Source organism: Empidonax traillii, unplaced genomic scaffold (genome assembly GCF_003031625.1).
Source record: "Empidonax traillii isolate 1590-97213 ecotype Southwest subspecies unplaced genomic scaffold, ASM303162v1 scaffold381:size621868, whole genome shotgun sequence".
Classification (NCBI taxonomy): Eukaryota; Metazoa; Chordata; class Aves; order Passeriformes; family Tyrannidae; genus Empidonax; species Empidonax traillii.
In genome coordinates this window covers 454,794-476,275 of record NW_020955574.1, presented here as the reverse complement: position 1 = coordinate 476,275, position 21,482 = coordinate 454,794, and the positions used below count along the sequence as shown (strand labels likewise).

At 39.2% G+C, this 21,482-nt stretch overlaps 1 protein-coding gene across 1 annotated transcript in view; it reads right to left on the bottom strand.

Annotated features, from left to right (window-relative positions):
- MGAT5 (alpha-1,6-mannosylglycoprotein 6-beta-N-acetylglucosaminyltransferase) overlaps window positions 1-21,482 on the bottom strand; it is a 116,283-nt gene that overhangs the window by 5,422 nt on the left and 89,379 nt on the right. The window contains exons 12-15 of the mRNA XM_027893110.1: window positions 12,828-12,977; window positions 5,024-5,170; window positions 1,484-1,600; window positions 625-699 (exon numbers count right to left, since the gene is read on the bottom strand). Of these exons, the coding sequence (XP_027748911.1) occupies window positions 625-699; window positions 1,484-1,600; window positions 5,024-5,170; window positions 12,828-12,977 (489 nt within the window). The remainder of the gene's footprint in view (window positions 1-624; window positions 700-1,483; window positions 1,601-5,023; window positions 5,171-12,827; window positions 12,978-21,482) is intronic.

The following is a 21,482-nucleotide window of genomic DNA, read 5'->3' as shown; positions in this document are numbered from 1 at the left end:
ACCACACACTTTCAGAAATACAGATACAGAGAAGCCCAGTGCTTTTGAAAGGAATCCTGGCAACTAAATGACATATCAGAGATAAAGGTTATTCCTATCTCTCTTCTGCAGCAGCCAGAACAAAAGGCAGAGCTGGCTGCTGCAACAGATCTGGCTTGGGCAGAAGTCCAAGCAAACACACAGTTTCTAGAAACCAGGATCCCATGTAAATCTCTGCAGCTCATTGCTCCAACTCAACATCTCCAGCTGCTCTCAGCTGGCAGTGATGCACAGGGACCAAAAGTCCTTTAAGTAACTGGTTTCCAAACCATTTAAAGCTTTATCGATTGAAACTAAATACTTGAAAAATCTGCCCGGAGGCTGGAGCCCAACTGCAGTTCTACCGAAGAGTATCAGCATTTACGTGATCCTTCGTGATCCAAAGCTTTTTCTCGTGTGCACAGTTAAAGAAGTCACACACACAAACTGAAAAATTACTTTGCCTTTCTGCTTTCATGTAACACCAAGGTCTGCACAACTATTATTTCTACTTGCACAGCAACAACACTGGGAAGCTTTAAAATTGAGAGGGTCCTTCCTTTCCAACATAAACCAAGATTGTCATCCCACAATAGAAGTTCATACCTGTTTTTCAATAAATGCATTCATCCTCTGAAGCATTCCCTCACATGTAAATTCATAGGGCAAATAAGGGTCAATCTGGGGAAACAGAGTGTGTTTAGGTTAGAGGGTTTTTTGTTTCAATCAACTTTGTGTGTTCCAAATACTCCATTATAGCTCAAGCAGCAACAATAAATACAAATACATTCATTAACAAATCACAACTTTACTAAACCATTGGCAGTCTGAGCTGATTTTTCCTCCTTTTTAAAAGCTGTAAAAGTTGCTCCATGAGTAACTTTAAGCAAACTCAAGGTGTATTGCAAAGTGGCAGATGTAAAGCTTGCCTGAGACCCTGAGGGATTCCAGAGCTCCTGTTTTAACTAAGTTTCAATTCTGAAGCTGAAGTGACAAAAAAGAATGTGATCCCTTTGAAAATTACTTCAAACTCTTTTTCCCCCCACCTTGAAGTGCCCTCATTACCATTCCACACCGAAAGTGCACGAGCACTTCTGGGGTTATGTCAAGGCTCCAAAATCAGTTAACAGAGTTGAGCAGTATTTGAAGAGTCTGCAATTCTCTGAGGATCAACAATGAAACTTCCTCAGTGAACGCACAGAAAATATAGACTGCTGTATAATTCACAGACAAAATTCACATTTCTATACGAATTCACCCACGCTCATATTTTTTCAAGAAAAAACCTGACATATCCAGTACAAAAACATGATAATTTAGAAATCACAGATACATAACAACCATTTTTTTTCTCCAATATCCTACCAAAGTGCAGCAGTCATCAGACTAACATTAGGAAGCACTCTACATGCAGTACACAATACACCTTCCAGTGCTGATGGCAAACTGAGGACACATTCCTCACCTTTTGATTCAAAATCAATTTCACAGCCTTCTCAACTTCAGCAAGATCATTGATGTCCACAGTCCAGACATGGGGCTTCCCAATGTAAACTTCAGCATAGGGATGCTGAGATGTCAACTGAAATAAGGAAATGATGGAGATAAAAACTAATGTGTCATGATATTCTTACCTCTCACTCTTCTCATAACATTTTTTGGATGAAATGCAGTAGGATGATGCAAGCATTCAGCTAGAATCTAACAGTCAGTACCACTCCTTCTGAGCTATCTTTCAGATTTTCTCTTATTTGGAGAGTGAATTTAGTAGGAAGAATGAAAATCAGACAGCACAGATCACGAGTAATGCATGTGCAACCTCTAGTTTGTGGCTTTGGTCCTCACAATGACCTGCATCACAGAGGACTTGATGTACACTGAAATTACTGACACCATGACCCTGCTGCCCCACAGCTCATTCACAGAGCCACCCTCCCTTTCATAACCCATCACTGCCACCAGTCCTGGTCAGAGGTGCATGACTGGCTCCCAGAGATGTCACCCTCACCCTGTTCGTCTCTGCTTCAGAAAATGCCCTCACCCTGACTTTCCTTCAGATTCCAAACATTTCCAAAGTTCTGTAACACTCTGTAGAGAATAATTTCTATCACACAGGATGAATTCACTGCTGATAGTACAAGAGCAATTTGACCTCCAGAAGGATGTTCACTGAATTTGTTTTCTGACAAAGTGGTGAGGGGAATATCACTTAAGAGCTGTATATCAGAGTTGCTTTCAGAACTTGCAGGACAGCACTAAAAGTAATTTTTGTGACAGGTTGCCCAGGAGTGAAAAGGAACATGCAAATGAACACACTGAAAGGGAGCAAAAGCTCCAGAAGAGGGGAGTGGTTCACACCAGCTGTTGGGAGAGCAGTGATCCAGGGGACTCTCCACAGGCTCCCACCTCATGGCTCAGGCAGTGGGGTGAAGACTGACATGTTCTAACCTTTTTTTTTTTTCCCAATAGTATTTCTCCTGCCACTAGAACTGTATGTACTCAGAAATTTGGGTTTCCAAGACTCTGTTCCCAGGGCCCTTATGTGTGGACTTCATAGGCAGAAGCTTCATTGCTACTGCTTTCAGTAACAACAAAGAACTTTCTACTGCTCCTTTAAAAATAGGAATATAACCCAGTATTTTAAATTCCACAAAGCTTTAGGAGTATTCTTTGGATTACTCCTTCTCTACTATCTCAGACAGACAGATGGCAACATTAAAGCCAGATCTGATCTGGAAGATGAACCACTAAAGTTCTCAGACTAGTACTTGGTTTAAGTATTAAGAGTAACTAGCCACACACTTTTATTGTACTAGTTATTCTGTATCTATACTATTAAAAACATTAAGACTAGTACTGAGATACTTTGGTTAGCTGAGACACTGTTTTTTAGACAAGCTCCCTCTGTATATAATTAAAATACATAAGAATTCCTATAAATAGATTTGGAAATAATTTCTAATTTCAGGTTTGGGTTTTTTTTTTCCCTTTATAAAGGGAACAAATGAAAGAAGCCACATCCATCAAGTACACATTTCAAACAGATTTAGCATACAATGTTTTCTTTCTTTGGCAGGAGGTGGGCTGGAATGGAGACGACATATTGGTACAAATACTGGTACAAAACAAGATGCTTGAGGCTTATTTTTATTTTTTTTTTCTCCTGTCTCTCTCCCTCAGCAAAATCCTGTCCCAAGATAAAACAGCTGCTGATCTAAAAAGTAATAAATTATAATTTCCAAGTTTTTTACAGTTTACAGGACCCCATCTTGGGGTTAGAGGGGGCACCTCTTCCCCCAAACTCTACCTAGAATAACAGAGAAGCAGTAACTTGCGAAGGTTACTTTGCAAAAGCACTAAACACAGACTTTATCTTCAAATGTGTGTATGGATAACCACGTCACTGAACTGCACAAGCTCTTTTGTTCTCCTTTAACACCTGAAAAAACTGCGAGAAGCATTTAAGGACTTCCTTAATCCCAAAGAACCAGCACACGGATTACCGGCAATCGGATCTAAATGCAGTTGTGAAAACCTGTTAGAGAAAAGGTTACTGTCAAGACAGGTCAGCAGGGCATGTGAATATTCCTGATGGAATATTCCTGATGGATATACATTATGTTACTTTAGACTAGAGCAGTCAATAGGGGTTATTTTTCTGCACAGGTCAGGTGCATGCACTGCTGTTAGTGCTGACACATGCCATGGGGATTTACCATGGCATTCCAAGCACTGAAATTCCTACCAAGGAGTCAGGTGGGTTCAGATTATTTACTAAGAACGACCAATTATAGTGTCTGGGCACAGAACAACTGGAAACAAAACAGACAGTTGAGGAACCCACAGAAGGAAAGATTTGAGAGGTGCCCAAGGAGAAAGTTAAACAGGCTTTTGTTCTCTTATTATTGTCTCCTTCATTAGCAACACAAACTGTGAAAAGGGGCAAGTTTCAGCTTGTACAGGACATAAATTAGATGTATAACCAGCTAAAAGGTGATTACAGTCCTGGATCATAAAATCATAAGGAATTTACATTCCTGGTTTAAAATGGGAAATGGTCTCTTGTTCAACCAGCTGATGCTGATCAGAATGCAATTTATATGGCCCAAGAGTAACCTGAATTGGGAAATAAGGCTGTACAAAGTTCTCATCATCCACAAATTACCTGAGAGCTTTCCCTTCAGGTAAATATGTAAAGGAAATATGTATATACACTGTGAACAAGCCACACTCACAGACAAAAGTGCTAATGGCAGAAATGGCTACGTGAATGTTAAATGTTTGCAAATGTGGGCTGAATTTTACGTACACTGAAGAGGAAAAGTATTCCAAAGTCAGTGCTAGGATGAGGGGTTAGTTTACTTAGCCTCTTTTTTTTTTCTTACTAGAGTCTAAACACACTGGCTGTTTTGAGAGCTTGAAGTTTGGTTTTCCTGTTCTTTTCAAGAGTCAGCTCTCAAAAAGTCTTCAGTGTTTAACCACAAACACGGTGGGCTGTGAACATTAACACCTCAGCTCAACAGTGCCTTGAACAGGTCTTTTCTGGAGGAAAAAAAAAAAAAAATCCCAAAACACACACAACCACCCACAAATGCCATTTTCATAATTTACCTCAATGCCTATTTACTTCCTGCACAGTACACTGCAAAGTCTGTTTCCTCAACAAAATCAAACCACTTTCAAATGACACATCATGTGTCAGATGATGATCTGTTCCCAGGCAGAACATCAGGTTTTCAAAATGAAACTTCAGTTCTATCAATAAGTAACAAAATGTACATATAGGCAAATCTAGAGGTATAGCTTAACAGTATGTTAACAAAACCATTTTGATTATCCTATGAAAATAAGGACTCACAATCCCATCAATGGCTAAAGAAAAAAGCAGTTGCACACCTTTGGCAATCAAGCATGAACATTTATGCAATTTTCCCTACACTGTGTTACTACAATGAAATCCACAATCACTTTCAATAAAGGAATTAGCAAGACTGATGAAGCTTACCTCTCGGAGTGTAGGTTTGCCTTTGAAAAAATCTGTGTTTTTGCTGCTTTTTGGTGGGTTAAATCTTAAATTTAGAAAAGCACAGCCATTAGCAATAGCCTCTAAGGGAGCCGGCCCTTCATATGGAAATCCAAGACCAACAAACAGCTGAAAAACAGAAAACAAGGGCTGTCTTAATTTTTGTTATTTACAAGAACACAAAGCTGAGTGCTAGTTTCAAATAAACAATAACCCATTCTAAATGTACCAGCCAAAAGCAATGTTAATAAGAAAATGGGGTAAATTCAACAGCTCACCCACTCCCACCCAAGCAGTCATGGAATGTCCTGGAAAACACATTTGACAAGAATCTTCTGTAATGAGCTGAGGTGGTTTTTCATGGAGCTGAGGCAACAACAGACCCTTTCACTTATTTTTTTCTGAGGAAAACCCAAAGTTGGTGGTTTGATTGGGGTTGAAATGAAACTGCTGGTGCTTTCCTACAGGTGCAGGTCCTAAAGCAGCAACCCCATGGAACAGCTACACTACTGTTTTTCCCCTCTCTTCCAAATCTGCTGGGTTTGCCAGCATAAACTTGCTCCTGGCACACTAATTAAGGCTCCTAATTAAAACGGTAGGTGGCAGCAAACATCAGCTCACAGCGCTGCACCGAGGCAGCAAGAACTTGCACAGGCTTCAGAGGGTTCAACGCCTCCAAGGGAAACTAGAGGAAAAAAGCATCCCAAAGCTTTTCCTGAGATTACAAGTGCTCTGGAAAAGGCAATGCTCTTCTCCAACGAAAAGACATTAAATGTTTTTTTTTCTAGAAAAAAAATCCTGCCCCCTTTCTTAGCCAAACATAATTAACCCTCCTGAATTAAATATAGGATTCTTCCTCTTCATTTGACTGTTTGGATACCACAGGAGAAATACAAGCTCTGATTTGTAACAGCAGTTTCTCAGCACTCCTGCATAACTTACTGTAAGTATAGAGAGAGCTACTGCCTTTTACAAGAAAATAAAGCACAACCTTCATAACTATTAGGATCATGGATTCAGGATGTATGCATTCCAAGAGGTCAAAATATACTGTTCTGCATTAAATCTTCTGCAGCATGGAAATGAATCCTGGTAAAAGAACATTCTCAGCTGGAGGCTCTTCCTAGGAGCTGGTGCATAAACCTGTAGTCAGTCTTGCTGTGCAAAGGCATCGCAGCATCAATCCTCTCCAACCCATGGCAACAACAGTATAAATTCAGAGCTGGCTCATTTAAAAAATGCATGTTAACACTTCTCAGCATAGTTGAAGACATACAATTTTCAGTGCATGGAGCTGAATATTGTTATTTCAGTTTTCCATATTCAGGTTTAAAAAGTTGCTTACTTGCAAAAAGTTTCTTAGCTATCTCACAGATTTAAATCTTACAGAAACTCTCCCTTGGCTGATAAGAAAAAGATCCAGACGACTATCTCCATTAAAGACAGATTATCTAAATTCGGGTTTTATATATGGCCTAGATACATGTTAGTCAGACAAAATGCATACTAAATTTCATCTAAAAAGAGGCTGAATTTACAGAAAGATATCTCTTGAAAATAATGAATTACAGATATGGAACCATTTCATGCAATCTGCACATAAAATATTATTTATTTAAACTACTCCTTAGTTCAGGCAGAAAACCAGCTGAGAACCAGCAATTAAACCCATCTGAAGTATCAATTCTCCTATGATCCTGTGTTTGTCTGGTAGGTAGGGAATGCTGGGTTGTTTGCTTAGTTTTGCACTTTTTTAATAAACTGCTGCTGTGCACTGCTGAGTTCTGTGTCTGACTGGTCCATTTATTTAGGAGGAAACTCCATGGGAAAAGAAACATGGGTTTGTGTTTTGGCAGCACAGAGCACACTGTCATCACCTAATCTATAATAAATAGCTTACCACCTGTTTCTCATCCATTTTCCAACCCTACCTGTAAGCAGTGCCGCACCTTTGAAGGAAGAAAGAAGGATGTGTCTGATCACTGGAACAGTGTGTGTGTGTGTGCTGCCTGTTGGCCAGAGGTTGCACCAGCTGCCTGCAGCAACCCCAGGTCCTTCCTTCAGCCCTCCAAAATCTTCTATCACTCTCCATTCACATCACCATCCAGTCAGCTGGAATTCCCAAACTGAATCTAGACCCTGCTCCTGAAAATTGTCCTTTATAAAGTGGAAGGTGTCCTTGCCCATGGCAGGGGGGGTTGGAACTGGATGATCTTTAAGGTCCCTTCCAACCCAACTGTTCTGTGAGTCTCTCTATGATTAGTGTTCCTTGATCAGCCAGTATATTTGTACAGTAAAGAGCAAGGCTGAGAAATATCTTAAATGCCTTTGAGAGAGTTTTGTTCATTCTGGTTAAAAGAGCAGGTATTAGAGAACACAGGCCATTTTTGTAACTCACAATGCTCTCATTTGCTAATCATGTGAATTTCTGTTATTTCCAGAAAGGCAAAAACAATCTGTCAAGGTACTTCCTCAGAGAAGGCAACAAATCCTGCAAGTCACTAATTGAAAAACAAGTGAAAAAAAGTAGAAATAACAGTCAACAGTTTCCAGGTACCAGTGAAGCAAGCAAACATCCTCAGTACAGCTGGGGCTGGGAGGAAGAAAGACAACGCTCTGTCCCACAGAGTAAAGATTTAGAACAGACTGTTTTTACACCATTTTTTGATATAAATGTACACTGTTGCCTCCACCACATTATGGTTTTTAGGATACTTTCTTACCAGTCACTGTTATATCTGATAACCCTTTCCACCATGAAGAGGCACCTGCACCCCACAGCTGAAGATCTACACAGCAAAACTCTACATGTGAGTGACCATGTGGGTAACACCACAGTGGCTAAAAATATTAGCCCTGATCTGACTTTGTTATCTACAGCAAACTTGCTATGCAGAGTAGAATTCTTTTATGCTCTGCTAGTTGATTAGTGCATGAAACCATTTCAAGTTCTGCATGTGAGCATTCTGCTCACCTTTCAAATGTTTCTTAAAGCGAGAACTATTGTTTTTCCTACCGTGCTGTAAGTGGGCACGTGGCACAATCAGCTCTGTAGGCTGATGCCTCATGCAATGTGATGATTGCCAGGAGGAGGTTACAGTATAAAAACATATCTAAAAGGGATAACAGCAAATAAATAGGGATGTAAAATCATCTTGGTAACAACAGTGTGGGTTTTTTTTAAAAAACATTCCTTTTTAGTAAGGTCTGCTACTCAGATGTGTCTGTGCCTGTATGTCTGCATGAATGAAAAAAGGGGATTTGTATCTGCAGTCTCACTTGCCCAACTCGAGCAAAGCAGGCATTGAAACCCTTAAGCAGGAATACTTCAGTTTTCATAAGAAAGGCTCTTCAGGAACCTTCTCTGCCTTTGCAATGAACTGAACCCCTCATTTGGAGTTGGCCACCCAACATCACACTAGTCAAGACACCACTCTTTTCTGATTAGAACATAGGCAGTCCTCTCACAGTGCAGCAGATAAGTGGAGACTTTTCTGGCCCAAAAAGTGACTCACAACCACTCCTGTGAAAAAAACAGTGTTTCTACTTTCTTTGAAACCACTGACTTTCAGTTGATGCTAAACAATTTGTGGAGTTTACAGCACCATATCAGACTATTATTAAAATGAGTAAGCAAACAAACAGTCTTTTTAAATTATAGCCAAAAGTATTAAATAAGGAGTGAATTCTTTACTTCACTGACTGTAATTATGACTAGCTGAATATTTAGGAGAAAAAAATTTCATATTCCAGAGACTAAATGCTCTGGTTCCATGAACAGAAGTGTTTATCTTCTCCTCTCCCCTTTCTGACATTACTGCACTTTATCTAATTTATTCTGACAGGTTGGTAGTTTTATCACCACTTTTATATGCGTCCTTACTGAACTTATATATTATCTTCTGAACTACAGAAAGAGGAATATAGCAAAGGTTAACTATCTTGCTATATTTTCCTCATGAATATAAAATACTTTCTGGAAAAGTCAATTCTTTTGTGATTGAAACAACTTGAGAATAGAATCACTAGTTAAATGTCCTTTCAGCTGATTTTGTTAAGTGTGTGGAGGTAAAAATAGATAGTCCTTCATAAAAGGCAATATGAAAAAGACTTTGGTTTCCTGTTTCTGTCCAGGAAGGGTGTTGCTCCTGCTTTTATTAATCACCATTCAGAAATTATAAATCCCACTTAGTAAAAGAATTTGAGCTCCCTCAAAAATGTACAGTGGCCTGAAGTAAAAAGTCGCATCTGAAACTTTCTCGAAAGGAGAAATATTTCTCCAGAATTCAATACTGGTTCTTCCAAGAGAGTCTGGTCCAACTCCTCCAGCTGCCCACTTGGCAAGGAGCCATGGAAGTTGGCAGGAAGGCTGCCAGCTCGCCTACCCTATTTTCCTCAGACGTGATGAATGGCTTTACATCTTCTCATTAGAAACTGTAGACATGCCTCGTTTTTGTCATGCTCTACACAGCTGAACTAGCCATGATGAGGCTCAAACAGCCCCCTCCTGCCTGCAAAACTCACTCATTCTGAAATGTGCTGCTTTATAACACACAGCAGAATGAAATGGCAGCTGCTTCCGAGAATAACTGTGTCCTGCACCAGCACTGCAGAGAGCAAACACATTTTGGGAATGCAAAGCTCTGATTAAGAATCACAGGACTGAGCCACTACCTATTGGTATTTTGCTGTCTAAGGGCAAAATGAAGCAGTTCAACATAAGCTGACACTTCTGGGTACACGGAACCATCTAATTTGTTGAAGTATTATTTAGCTCTCACTCTGTGAAAACCAGAACATTTATTTGTCAGCTGACCCAACAAAAACTTGCTAACACGGTGTTGACATCACAAGCAATGACAGAGAATTCTTGCCCTTGGTCTCAAAACATCTGAAAGCTTCTGGAAGCCTAAAGACAGAGGTTGCTGCTGGGAGACAGCAAGAGCAGCCCTTGATGGTCCAGGCCAGCATTGTACCCACAGATGTTCCCAGCCCAGAGTTATGGCTCTGATTATTCACACACTTGCAGCACACGGATAGTTTGCTGACAAAACCCCTAACTAAATTCATTAGGGGACTCTGGCCACGTTGCCTAGTGAATAAAGTGATTATGGTAAAAAAGTGTCCTTGTACATCACTGCATGCATGTGCACACACACACTGGGCTCCTCAGGGCACAAAGCTCCCATTCAAGTCAGCCTGATTTTTGTGGAAAACCTGCACTTGTGATCCATTTGATATAAACACGACTGACCCACACAGACAGCAGATGGCCACTAGTGACAGGTGAGCGGTGTTTTATAACCAGCTACGTTCAAGTATTGTCTCTTAAAGGGTATCAGAATCTGAAACTGTGAACATACAAGCAACAAGAAGGCTTAGAACCAGCATGTGTGTTGATCAACACTGACAGGCAGCCATATGCTAGGGCAGAACAGCCAGAACACCTATGGGATACTAAACATCAGCCAGCAAAAAACATAAACCCCACAACTCCCTGAACACCCCCCCCCAGTCCACCTTGGACTAAAAATGTCCAAACAAATTAGATGGTAAATCTCAGTTTCCACTTTCAAACCCAGGATGCTGCTGTTTCACTTTTTCTGTTCAATTAGGTATATTGAAACAGTATCAGACAGGAATAACGAGCAAAATTCCTGATGCAGTAAGTCATATTTAATTTCATTTCGGTGCAACATTAGAAATATTATTGTCAGGGAAATGGGAGTGCAATGTAAGTATGAGGAGAAGCAGATGGACTATTAATGGCTTATTATCAAGGCAAAGTTTTGTTAGCCTGGCTGCATCATAAATAAATAATTTCCTTAAAAGGAAAACAGCTTTTGTCATTTGCAAACCTGCTAAGAAAAGTTCAGAAAAGCCCCACGAAAATACTATCTGCAGACATAATTTTTAAAAAAAGTTTTTTAAGAAAGATTGTATCAAAAAGGTAATACTGATAGAAATAATGACTTCCTGATACAGGGTTCTGAAACACACTGATGTGTTTCTCAGTGTCATCTACTAAGAAATGCAGCAAAATCTCAGAGGATTTTCCCCAACATTATGAAGGAAAAACCCAACCATAACCAATGCTCAACAATAGGACAGAAAATCATGAAAACCTAAAGTGCTTGTAGGACTCTGATACCAGCACAGTGCAGATTCCTGCTTTTCACCAAATACATCTTGTGAAAAATAAGCAACTGGCTGCCTTGGGAGCACTTCACAATCACAAGACAGTCTCTTCCACCTGATATTCCAATTCCTGGTCAAAACTGAGTGAAGCCACTCTGCTACTTCCTATTCCACAAAATCCATGCAACTGAGCTGCAGAATATGTAGGTATCAACTTGAATTTGTCCTACACTGAATGTGTCTTTACACTGCATCTTAGGGCACAACAAATATAACCAGTAACAACTAGATGATCTATCTAGATAATATTGAAAAGCAAGCCTTTTAATGTGATAGATGTAAGATGGCTGATAAAGAACTAGAGGAAGACATAGTAAACATAACTATTATAATGAACTGTTATTTGTAAATTATAAGGACTGCAATAATTCTACAGGAATTCCATTTTGCTTCTTTTACTATTTCAGTGAATAGATGTTTTTTTTCAGGAGGCAGTCACTGTTTGTGCTTGGGGTTATTATAGGGTCAATATTCTTCCCACATTATGATTAACACAGGGATTTCCTACTCCACACAGGCAAAGGCTGTGTAATCTCAGATTATCTATGACGAAAGTAAATGGTGACTTTTTAATATGCAACATTTTGTATATCTGTATGCATCAAGTACATATTAAAAACTCATAGTTTACCAACAGCTGTCACACAGAGATGTCAAATTACCAACATTTTCCCAAGTACTTAAAGACGGAGATCTCTACATTTGTGTGGGAAGCCTGGGAGTTGCTTGCTTTTTTTTCTTTCACTTTTTTTTTTTTTTAATAGATTTTTCTGTAGAAGTGCACAGCAAGAAGCTATCAACGGGGACGCAGTTCCACACATTTTGCTGATTTTAAACATACACCCCTCTTCTTTCACCAGCTTCGAGTTAAACATCCTATTTAAATGTAATCTCCTGAAGTGTTTTAAGGTTGTAAAGTGCCACAAAGATTATGGGAACGGCACAGAATCCCAACAAAGCATTCTAACTGTGGGATAGAAGTTACTTATTTCGATGTATATACATACTGTCCCTTATCTTGAGTTCCCTTGACTCTGGAGCCATGGGCAAAGCACATCACAAAAAGCACGCTCTTCTGCTCGCTCTCTCTGCACAGCTGAAGCAGAGGAAGGACATGAATGGCAAATGAAGTGCTTGCTTCTCTTTTCTCCCTGAGAGAGCAGGGTCGCTCTGGGTTAAAGTCACTGCTAGGGCAGAGCATGCGACCGCACAGCTCTCAGCTGTTACCTAACTCTGACCTCAGGGACGGCAAACAAAGCACATTCACAGCTGATAATCTCCCTGAGCTGAATATCACGCTGAAGAAAATGAAAAATGCATTTATCCCTGTTTCTCAAGCTGGTTGTTAAATGTGCCTACAGGTTGTCACACCAATTTTCTAATAAGAGCTGTCGGTCCCAAAGACACGGACGTGATGAGAACTGTATTCTTAGCACACAGAAGATGACTTAAGATCCTTTACGTTTGATAACTGTTTTTCCCCAGTGCTTTTAAATTAGGAGCTCACTCACAGGAGGCGAAATGCATGCACTCCAGACACTGTCCATCCAGAGCTATTTTTGCCACCGCTCCCACTTGACAAACTTACTTTGGTTTCTCTCAGTAGAAACTGCAAATCTCGCCCGCTGAGTATCCCGTGGTTTTTTACATAGCCAGGAATATACATGGTGCTTGTCCCATGAACAGTTCCATGGACCTCCATGTAGGTGTGGATGACATCCAGATAAGCCTTCTTATCCTGTAATGGCAATGATAAAATATTTTCAGTCTTTACAAATCTGAAGCAGCAATATTCAATCCAGTATTCAAACCCCAGGAAGAGAAGTTCACTTACTTGATGTCTATAATATTTGATCTTTCCTTACATGCTTAGTTTTGCTTTCTACTTGAATCAAAGTAAACTGCAGGTTTTTCATGCATAGTCTGGGTATAAATAAATCTATACCAGGTCCTCTTACATTCTAACTGGATAAAAACCAGGTCACCATCAGGCAGCTGCAATCTCAGCACCCCTAGACAACACTTGGCCTAAAAATACTAAAATCTCGTCTTGAAATAGTAATTTTTCACTTTTTTTGTCAGATGCACAAGAATTAGTTTACCTTCTTTCTGAAGAAAACTGTGAATGTCACCTTAGTAAGATGCAGTCTTGCCAACTGAAGAACTGAACACACACCTTTACCTAAATATCTATTACCTGAGTCCCATGAGATACCTACAAATATTCCACTTACCTTAAGTTTTAAAGGCATTTTGGAGAAAATGCAGAGAAGAGTAAGGGCTTTAGTGTTGCATTTAAAAATAAAATTATGAAAAAACTTGACACCATCCTAATTTGCAAACAAGATTTACTTTAATTTTCAGTGCCATATGTTTTTTGAGTTTCAAAGACGACTGGCATTCCAAAGGCAATTAGCTAAAGACAGTATTTACACGCAGCACCCAGCACAGATCAGAAGACTCTCCCTCAATATTTGCACATAGTCTTAGTAATAGCTCTAAAATCAGGCAACAAGTTTCTACACTTCTTGGCAGCCAGCGAGTTTTTAAGAATTCTACTTTCACTCACTATTTTTGTCATGTAAATTCTGCACACTGTTCCTCCACAGCCCTGTGTGAAAGCTGGCCAACAATTTTACTGAAGTTCATTCAAAGGGCAAGTAGACTGGTGAAAATCCTGTCTTTTCAGATCCTGGAGGAGCAGTAAAGTATCAGGCCTAGGTGAATGAATGCTATCACTTCTTACAGCTTCCTTGCTAAATGAATTGTTGGGACGCATTTGAATGCACAGGGTATTTAATGTACACAATCCTTTAGCCTGCTCTGTTGGGGACCGTGGTTGTGCTGAAGTGGAGGACCTGCCTCATTAATAAATCTCCTTACTCTGGCAGCTCTGCCAAGGCTGCACCAGCCTGACAATGTCCTGAGCTAAGTATTACATAAAATGGCCAACAGATGCAGACAAAGGTGCTTTCTTGTTCAATGTGGCTGCTGGCATTATTAATTAACACAAATTATTCAAAAAACTAAAAGCTTCCTCCATTTTTTTATTTTTCCCTTTACTTCAGATTCGAATTGAACATTAACTGTCCATAATCTTAACTGGGAACGTTACTTAAGCATATGACTGACTTCTTCCATGATCCAGAGTCTAAAACCACAGATAAAACATTTAGTATCCCTGGGAGAATCAAGGTCCAATCAAAGCCTCACTCCTTTATTTCCTTACTTACTTCAAGTCAAAAGCAGCTGCTTTCATAATCATCTATCAAGCACCACAAAAATACTATCAGCACCTTATACGTAGCTAAGATCTCGTATTTCTCTCCTTTTGCAATTAAGTAGTCCTGAATTTCCACATTCCTTGCAGAAAAGTGTTATTTTGGATCACAAAGGTATATATTGTAAGTAAGAAGCCAAAATAATTCACAAAAATAATCAGGACACATAGTCCAATTCTGAACACTAAAAACACTGAAGTGGAAAGTGAGAGAGTGTAAATATGGCATTTATAAATAGAAAGGCTACATGTAAATAAATCAAGAGATTTGATTTGCAAACAAAATATCAACATTCCCTCTACTATTTATCCACTTCTTGAGTTTGCCTGCTAGGGAGCAGGTATAATTATCCTTTTATCCTTAATCGTTTGACAGTAAACTCCATATTTTTACTTTCTCCAAAGTTAATTCAAAGAAGAATTACTGCTGGCTAATAATGCAAACCCAACATTCTCTGCAGCGTGCATCTAACTGCACTATTCACCCTGCTGTCCACACTGCAAACCTAGACTTTGAGCATGGAAGATAATCACATTTAAAAAAAAAAAGCAAATTATTTCTCCTCAGAATCAAAATGGAAGTGTAACAGCGAGTAACAGTTACACAAACCTTTTTCTGAAACAATTTTTCAGCAGCTAAAATAAACATGCCATTCAGGAAAGTACTTTTTGTTGATCACCGACTGCAGAACTGTTATTACTGTTCATCAATCATTTCCACCTACTTTTAAAAGCATCATGGTAAGGCCTTTCTCATCAAGTGACAACTATTTGATAAGTCTTTATCTAGGACAATATTGATGAGAAGACACAGTATGAAGAGGTGAAATTTTAAGTTTGGTGGGTGAAAAATTTAAATATAAAAGCCAAAAAAAAAATATGCGGTAGAAACACGACTCATCAAGAACTAAACTCTGCTCTTAGTTTTCTTGAGGTGGTAGATGGTGGTAATTAACAATTCTGCTTTACCAGCAATCCAAGGTATTGACAGTATTTTGCAGTTTTGGACCATTTGGGTGCCTTTCACAGAACACCAAAAATTCTGCACTGAATGAAACCAAGAACCACATATGCAGAACTGCAGGCCAACTGGATTACAGAAGAGCTTGATTCAGAGTCCTAAACTGCTGTATGGGTTGAAAGTTCAGTCTGCAAAATGTATGTAAAAGAGCTCATATATCCAGCTTCACTTTCTTACCCTGAAAAATTCAGGGGGCAATGGTTTTATAAAGCTTGACAAATGTAATTCAGAAAAGTCAGTACTGGGATACATCTTTGTATGTATCCCAAATGAATACTGTTAAGTCTAGAAGTCCTAACATCTTGGAGCTTATCTGTCCAAGTGTCAAGCCAAAAATAAGCCAAAATGCAGCGTACCTGCAATGTTTGACAAGTGAGATTGTGACACAAACATAATCTCTGCTCAAGAACTGTCATCAAAGGCTTTTCAAGACATCCTTGAATAATGAAAATCCTGTCTACCAGGGAGCTAGAAGAGAGCACAAAGGCTGGGGAACATTAAGAGAGTTAACTAGATGGTGTTTAACTGTAAGTGTTTTACAGTGGTAAATCACAAAGAGTAGATGATGTCTCTGGGAGCTCAAATATGAAATTTTCAAACTGCCAGCCACTGATTTTATAAATAGATGTGGAGAAGATTTAGTGATTCATGACTAGCAACTGTGTGAATTCTACATTGAACAGATTATCTGAAATGTCAATAAAGTGTTAACTATGTGACCACATAAACCCACCAAAATTACAATAGTCAATTCTTCCTGTCCAAGGAAATCCTCTCTCCCTGGCAGTGTTTTCTAAAGAAGCCAAACAGTATGTAGAAAATCTTTAAAGGTCTTAAAGGGACTAAATGTCTTTGGGAGAGATTGGGAACAGCTCTTGTGAATGAACAGTCATCACGAGAAAGAGAACAGAGAAGCGACAAAAGTGTGCGGTCAGTACACACCATTCAGAGGAGAAAAATTCAAAGCAACTTCAAAATGTTGCAGAAAAACATCATAATATTAAACACTTGGGGTTTTAAAGCTTTTGGAAAAGCCCCTTCAGTAATCTAAGGGACATAGTGACAAAAAACCAGAGTATCTAATAAATTCAATATAACTAAAGAGACACACATGTTGAAAATCAATCAACATGTGTGATGAAAAAAACATTGTGCATGAAAAAAACCCCAAGCTACCCAGAGTCACTCAAGAACAAAGACTTTGCATCACAATAATACGTGATCATGGTCCACGAAAAAATCAGTCCATTGTTCAGTAGCAGTCAGTCCACCCATCAACCAGGTAAAATGATAAAAATTATTTGGAAAGGAATTGAGAAATGAAGAGAATATTATTGAACTGTTCTATAAAAAGTTCTTCTCTCCCTCCTGGGACACCTCCTCAGTTCCTTTTCTCAAAAAGAAGCTGAAAACACAGGACACAGTTCTGAGAGGGGTAAGAAGGATCCAAGATACACGATACTTTGTTACGCACAAATTTGTAACAAAGTCATTAAAAATTCTCCGGTTTGAAAGAGACAACTTGATTGAACGTGAGAGAGGTTTACAAACCCATAATTGGCATAAAAACCTCAGGGGGACAGGTTTAGAAACATCCCAAAGTTAATAATTCCTCCAGCAACAGGTCAGAGATTTGAGGGATTCCATGACAGAGGAGGTTGTAAAGGCAAAAAAAGTTTGCAAAGGTTCATGATGAAATAAGTACTTTGAAGCACCTCATACTGAAATCTCAAAAATGTACCAACAGACAGTTTATCAACGGACAAAGAGATTTAGAAGATATAATGAATTAGAAAAGCTGGAAAGAGGGAGAATATGCAATATATTATGTAAGTTTGTCATGCTCTTGCTCTTCCCTGAATGTCCATTTATGGCTTCTTTTTTAGGCATCTCTTCATAAAGCACACATTGGCACATACATAACTTTTGCACGAAAAAAAGAATAAAACATCTCAGCAAAGACTTCGGTTCTTCAAGCTTTGCCAGAAATCCTTATTCAGCTCCTTATCCTCATCTTTATTTATTTCATCCATGAAGGTTTGGGTTTTTTTAAACACCGAGGTTTTTATAAGAGTTGACAATTTCATTGCCATGCAGTGCACACGAACACCTAGGCAGGAATTTCCTGCCCTTGGAATGGAAATTTCCACAACTAGCAATGAGACATCCTGGTGCATTCTAAGTGCTGAAGCAGAAAAGTTCAGGGGTACAGAAGAAAATAGAGAGTGGGGTCACAGGAAGAAAAGGTTGTGTTGTTTTTTTGCTAACCAAATACTTGTAGATGACTGTGTTGATCAGTACCGTAAGACCTCACTAATTCATTTTGCAGCTCAAGAGTTCTGCAAACTGAGAAGCTGATCACTGACCTGTCTGAAAGGTAAATATTCATAAAAACCAGTTTTCTTTCTTTCTTTCTTCATACTAAATTAAATTCTGCTTTTCATAATAAATATTAAAGAATAAGCCTTTAAAAGTGTACATACATGCATGCTTATCTACTGCACCTATAACTGCTCATGTGCTTTGATTTACTTGGCTTTTTGATCCATACTTCTTTCAGAAGGAAATGGTGAATTGCAGAAATGTTGCTTAAGTAAAGTGTCTGGCTCATTTCAATTTGTTATGTGACATAAAGCAGGACAGTGCTCCTGGCGTCTGATGACAGCAACTAGGGTAAGAGTTCTGATCAACTGATAAGCACACGGTGCTGCTGTACATCTGGAGGAACACAAAATACCGAGGTCACGTGGCAAGTTCATGAATGCACTGACCACATGGGAGAGAGAAAAGATGCAAAGGAACTTTTGTCCTTTTCCTCACGTAGAAATGAAATGTTCATTCAAAGGGCATTGCTAAATATGAGCTACAAAAACCAATCAGAAGGAAAGGAAGGCAGTACTGCAAGCAGTGAGATACTGATCTCTGCCTGTAACAGAACTGTTCCTACAAGTTTAATTTTTCCTCTCTGACTTTCCTCCCACTTCATGCCTATGATGGGGATATAATATGTCACCTGGAGCTCGAAAGGGGACACATTAGTAAGAAGGGCCTTGGTGATGTGCTTTGCCATTGAGAACAAGCTAAAGGTAAACATTTCCAACCTCCAGTGCTTCTAAACTTGTTATGCAGGCAGTATATACAGCTAAGAAGAACACCCATCTTGTCAAGTGGCATTAGTAACAAATTCACGTTATTTTGCCTCTAAATATACAAATATTTTCAAGACACAGCTCAAATACACTATAATAAAGTACTAAAGCAATCATCATACACTTACGTTATGGGTTAATGACTATTTTCTGATACAAGCAACTCTGACTTCTCTCACAGCACCTCACAAAAGAGAAATAGCAAATAGTGCAAAATGAATCTTGACTCTTTCTTCTTTCTGGGATTAAAGGTAAAATTAGTGGAATCGTATGACAGGAAGTTGCAGGAAGAAGAACAAAGAAAAGACGGACCGAAACAGGAGCTGAGGCAACATAAAAGGCTTCAAACATTCCTTTTTAATTGAAATGTTCTGTAATTAAAGCTGATTTTGATAATGGAGAGCATTATGGGTTACACTCACATTTTACTCATTCCTTTTTTTTTTTCCTCCCCACTTTGGCAGGGACAGGACTCTAATCCTTTAGTACTGCCAGAAATCCCAGACAAAACCCCAAATCTTTGATTACAACAAACACATCCAAAACTTGGCAAATGTTGCCCTTGACAGCTTACCTCTAAATATAACCCTTAGGAATGTGGCAAAATTCTTTAGAGTCTCCTATCTGTAATCCTCAACCCACTTAAGACTGCTTTAGTTATTAGAGGAAAGTAAACAAGATTTCTCTTACACTCTCTGCAGCACAAATCCTTCCTGACCTCCACCAAGGCATTCCCAGACTTGCTCACTATAATATGGGATGAATGTGACTGGGTCAGGCATAGTCACACACAGCAAAAAACCCATGTCCATGGCTGTATAAAACCATGACAGCAGTTGGCTACACCAGCCCTACCAGGGAAAAAAGGTCCTGTGCATCTTTCAGTTCCACTTCAACCTGCTTGGTTAAAAATTAAATGATTTATTCACAACTGCCCTTCCCCCAAAACACCACAGTCTAGGGGACTGGGAGGCTTTCCCCTCCACACTGTGCTTCCCTAATGACTGATCAGACCCAGCAGTGACACTTGTATTCTGTGGAGATTACACTTCTTGTTAATTGGCCGTGTTCAATACAAAGAACAGGAGCAGGATAAATAGATTAGTCTGGCTCCTCACAAGACATGGTGGCAGATGAAAAGAGCACTGAACAGGAAAAATGAAGGAAATGTGAAATAAGCAAATTACACAGACACGAGATTAGTTCAGGCTTTCTCTTGATCACAAGAATTGGATTTTATCACTCCAGATAAGAAAAGCCACACTGTAACTGATTCAGAGTCTATCTGCAGTGATTTGCACTTTATATAGGAGTGCATATGTGCATGACTGCAGTTACAATCTGCAAGTTACAGCTTTAATGTGCTTGATGTTACAAGCACACAGTACCCATTTTAATATGGCCAGATAACCAATCACACATCTTGGAAGAAAACAAGACAGGCAATACTGATAGAAACAGAGCACTGACTTGAAAAGCAGCACTTCTAAAACATGATACAAGGGGTTTTGTTAGAGAAGTCACCTAAACAAGAGTTCCCAGTGGTGAAAGGGGTCTGCCTAACAATGCACATAGTATTTCCTTTTGGATTTGGTGCTGGTATGGCCCACGTGCCCTTTGCTAACATTCACATTTCAATAGGAATGTGAATAACTCTAAGAAAATTCAGAGAAAAGAGACATGTGAGAACACTTAAGGATTAGGAAGCACAAAGCTCTCAGGGGTTCAGCATATACAGGCTTTTCAGGAGATGCCTACAGGTTACTTTGACCTCAACCTATATATTCTTACAGGGAAACAGAACAGAAACATTAGTAGTCAAGTAGAGAAAGTCTAACTCCTACTAAGACTGAAAATTACCATTTGTAAACCTGTACTAGAAATAAAACAAAGTCTTAAGGGAGAAGGCAATTATTTGACGACTTCACCAGAGGAAACAGGGGGGTTTCAACTGTGTCTATTTAAAAGTCAAAATTGGATGTACTTTTCCAAAAAGCCATGTTTTTGTCTTAATAAGGCCATGAATAAGTGTGCCATACAGAATCTGAGACTAGGCAGTCACAAATCTTCCCTCTGGGCATATCAACTATTAATACATATTTCTGAATTCATGCAGACTGAATAAACCGAGAAAGATATAGATGTCAGAGAAAAAAAGAAACCCTGGTGACTAAGCAACTATCTTGTTCCTTAAATCCAACTAGGATTCAACAGGTTGTTCTGCTGATGTGCACTACAAATCAGGTCAGGAAGTTTAGATGATTATGGCATGCAACTGTTCCTGAGAGACTGATAATGAGATCAGGAACTAAAAGGACAAGAGCCTAAGCTAGAAAAAGACTTGAAGAGAGGATCCCAGCCCTGCTCCAGCACTCTGCAGACAGAAGAGACTGCAGACAGAAGAGACTGCAGACAGGGGCATTCTAACTTGTTCTATACCAGCACAGTATTTACTACGTATTTTTCTCAGCACAGTAGCCAAGCATTCAGCTCTACCTTTTCTGCTACCACTGGCAACATTTTACTGTTTCTCTTCAGTTGCAGGTTTGTTTTGCCTCACATAAGGACCATTTACTAGCAGCTATCATTTTTTCAAGTATTTATGCTGTATAATCTCAGTCATCAGACTAGATGATGCTTCTGTGGTTCAGAAAACTGTGCGAGACCAATATTCTCATGCCAAGGAAGAGAAAAGGAAAGAAAATATAAGACATGGGTGCTCTCACACTCTCCTATGTATGGCACGTGTCCTGATCAGTTCTTTTTTCAGTTGTCAAGAGGCTTAAAATAAGG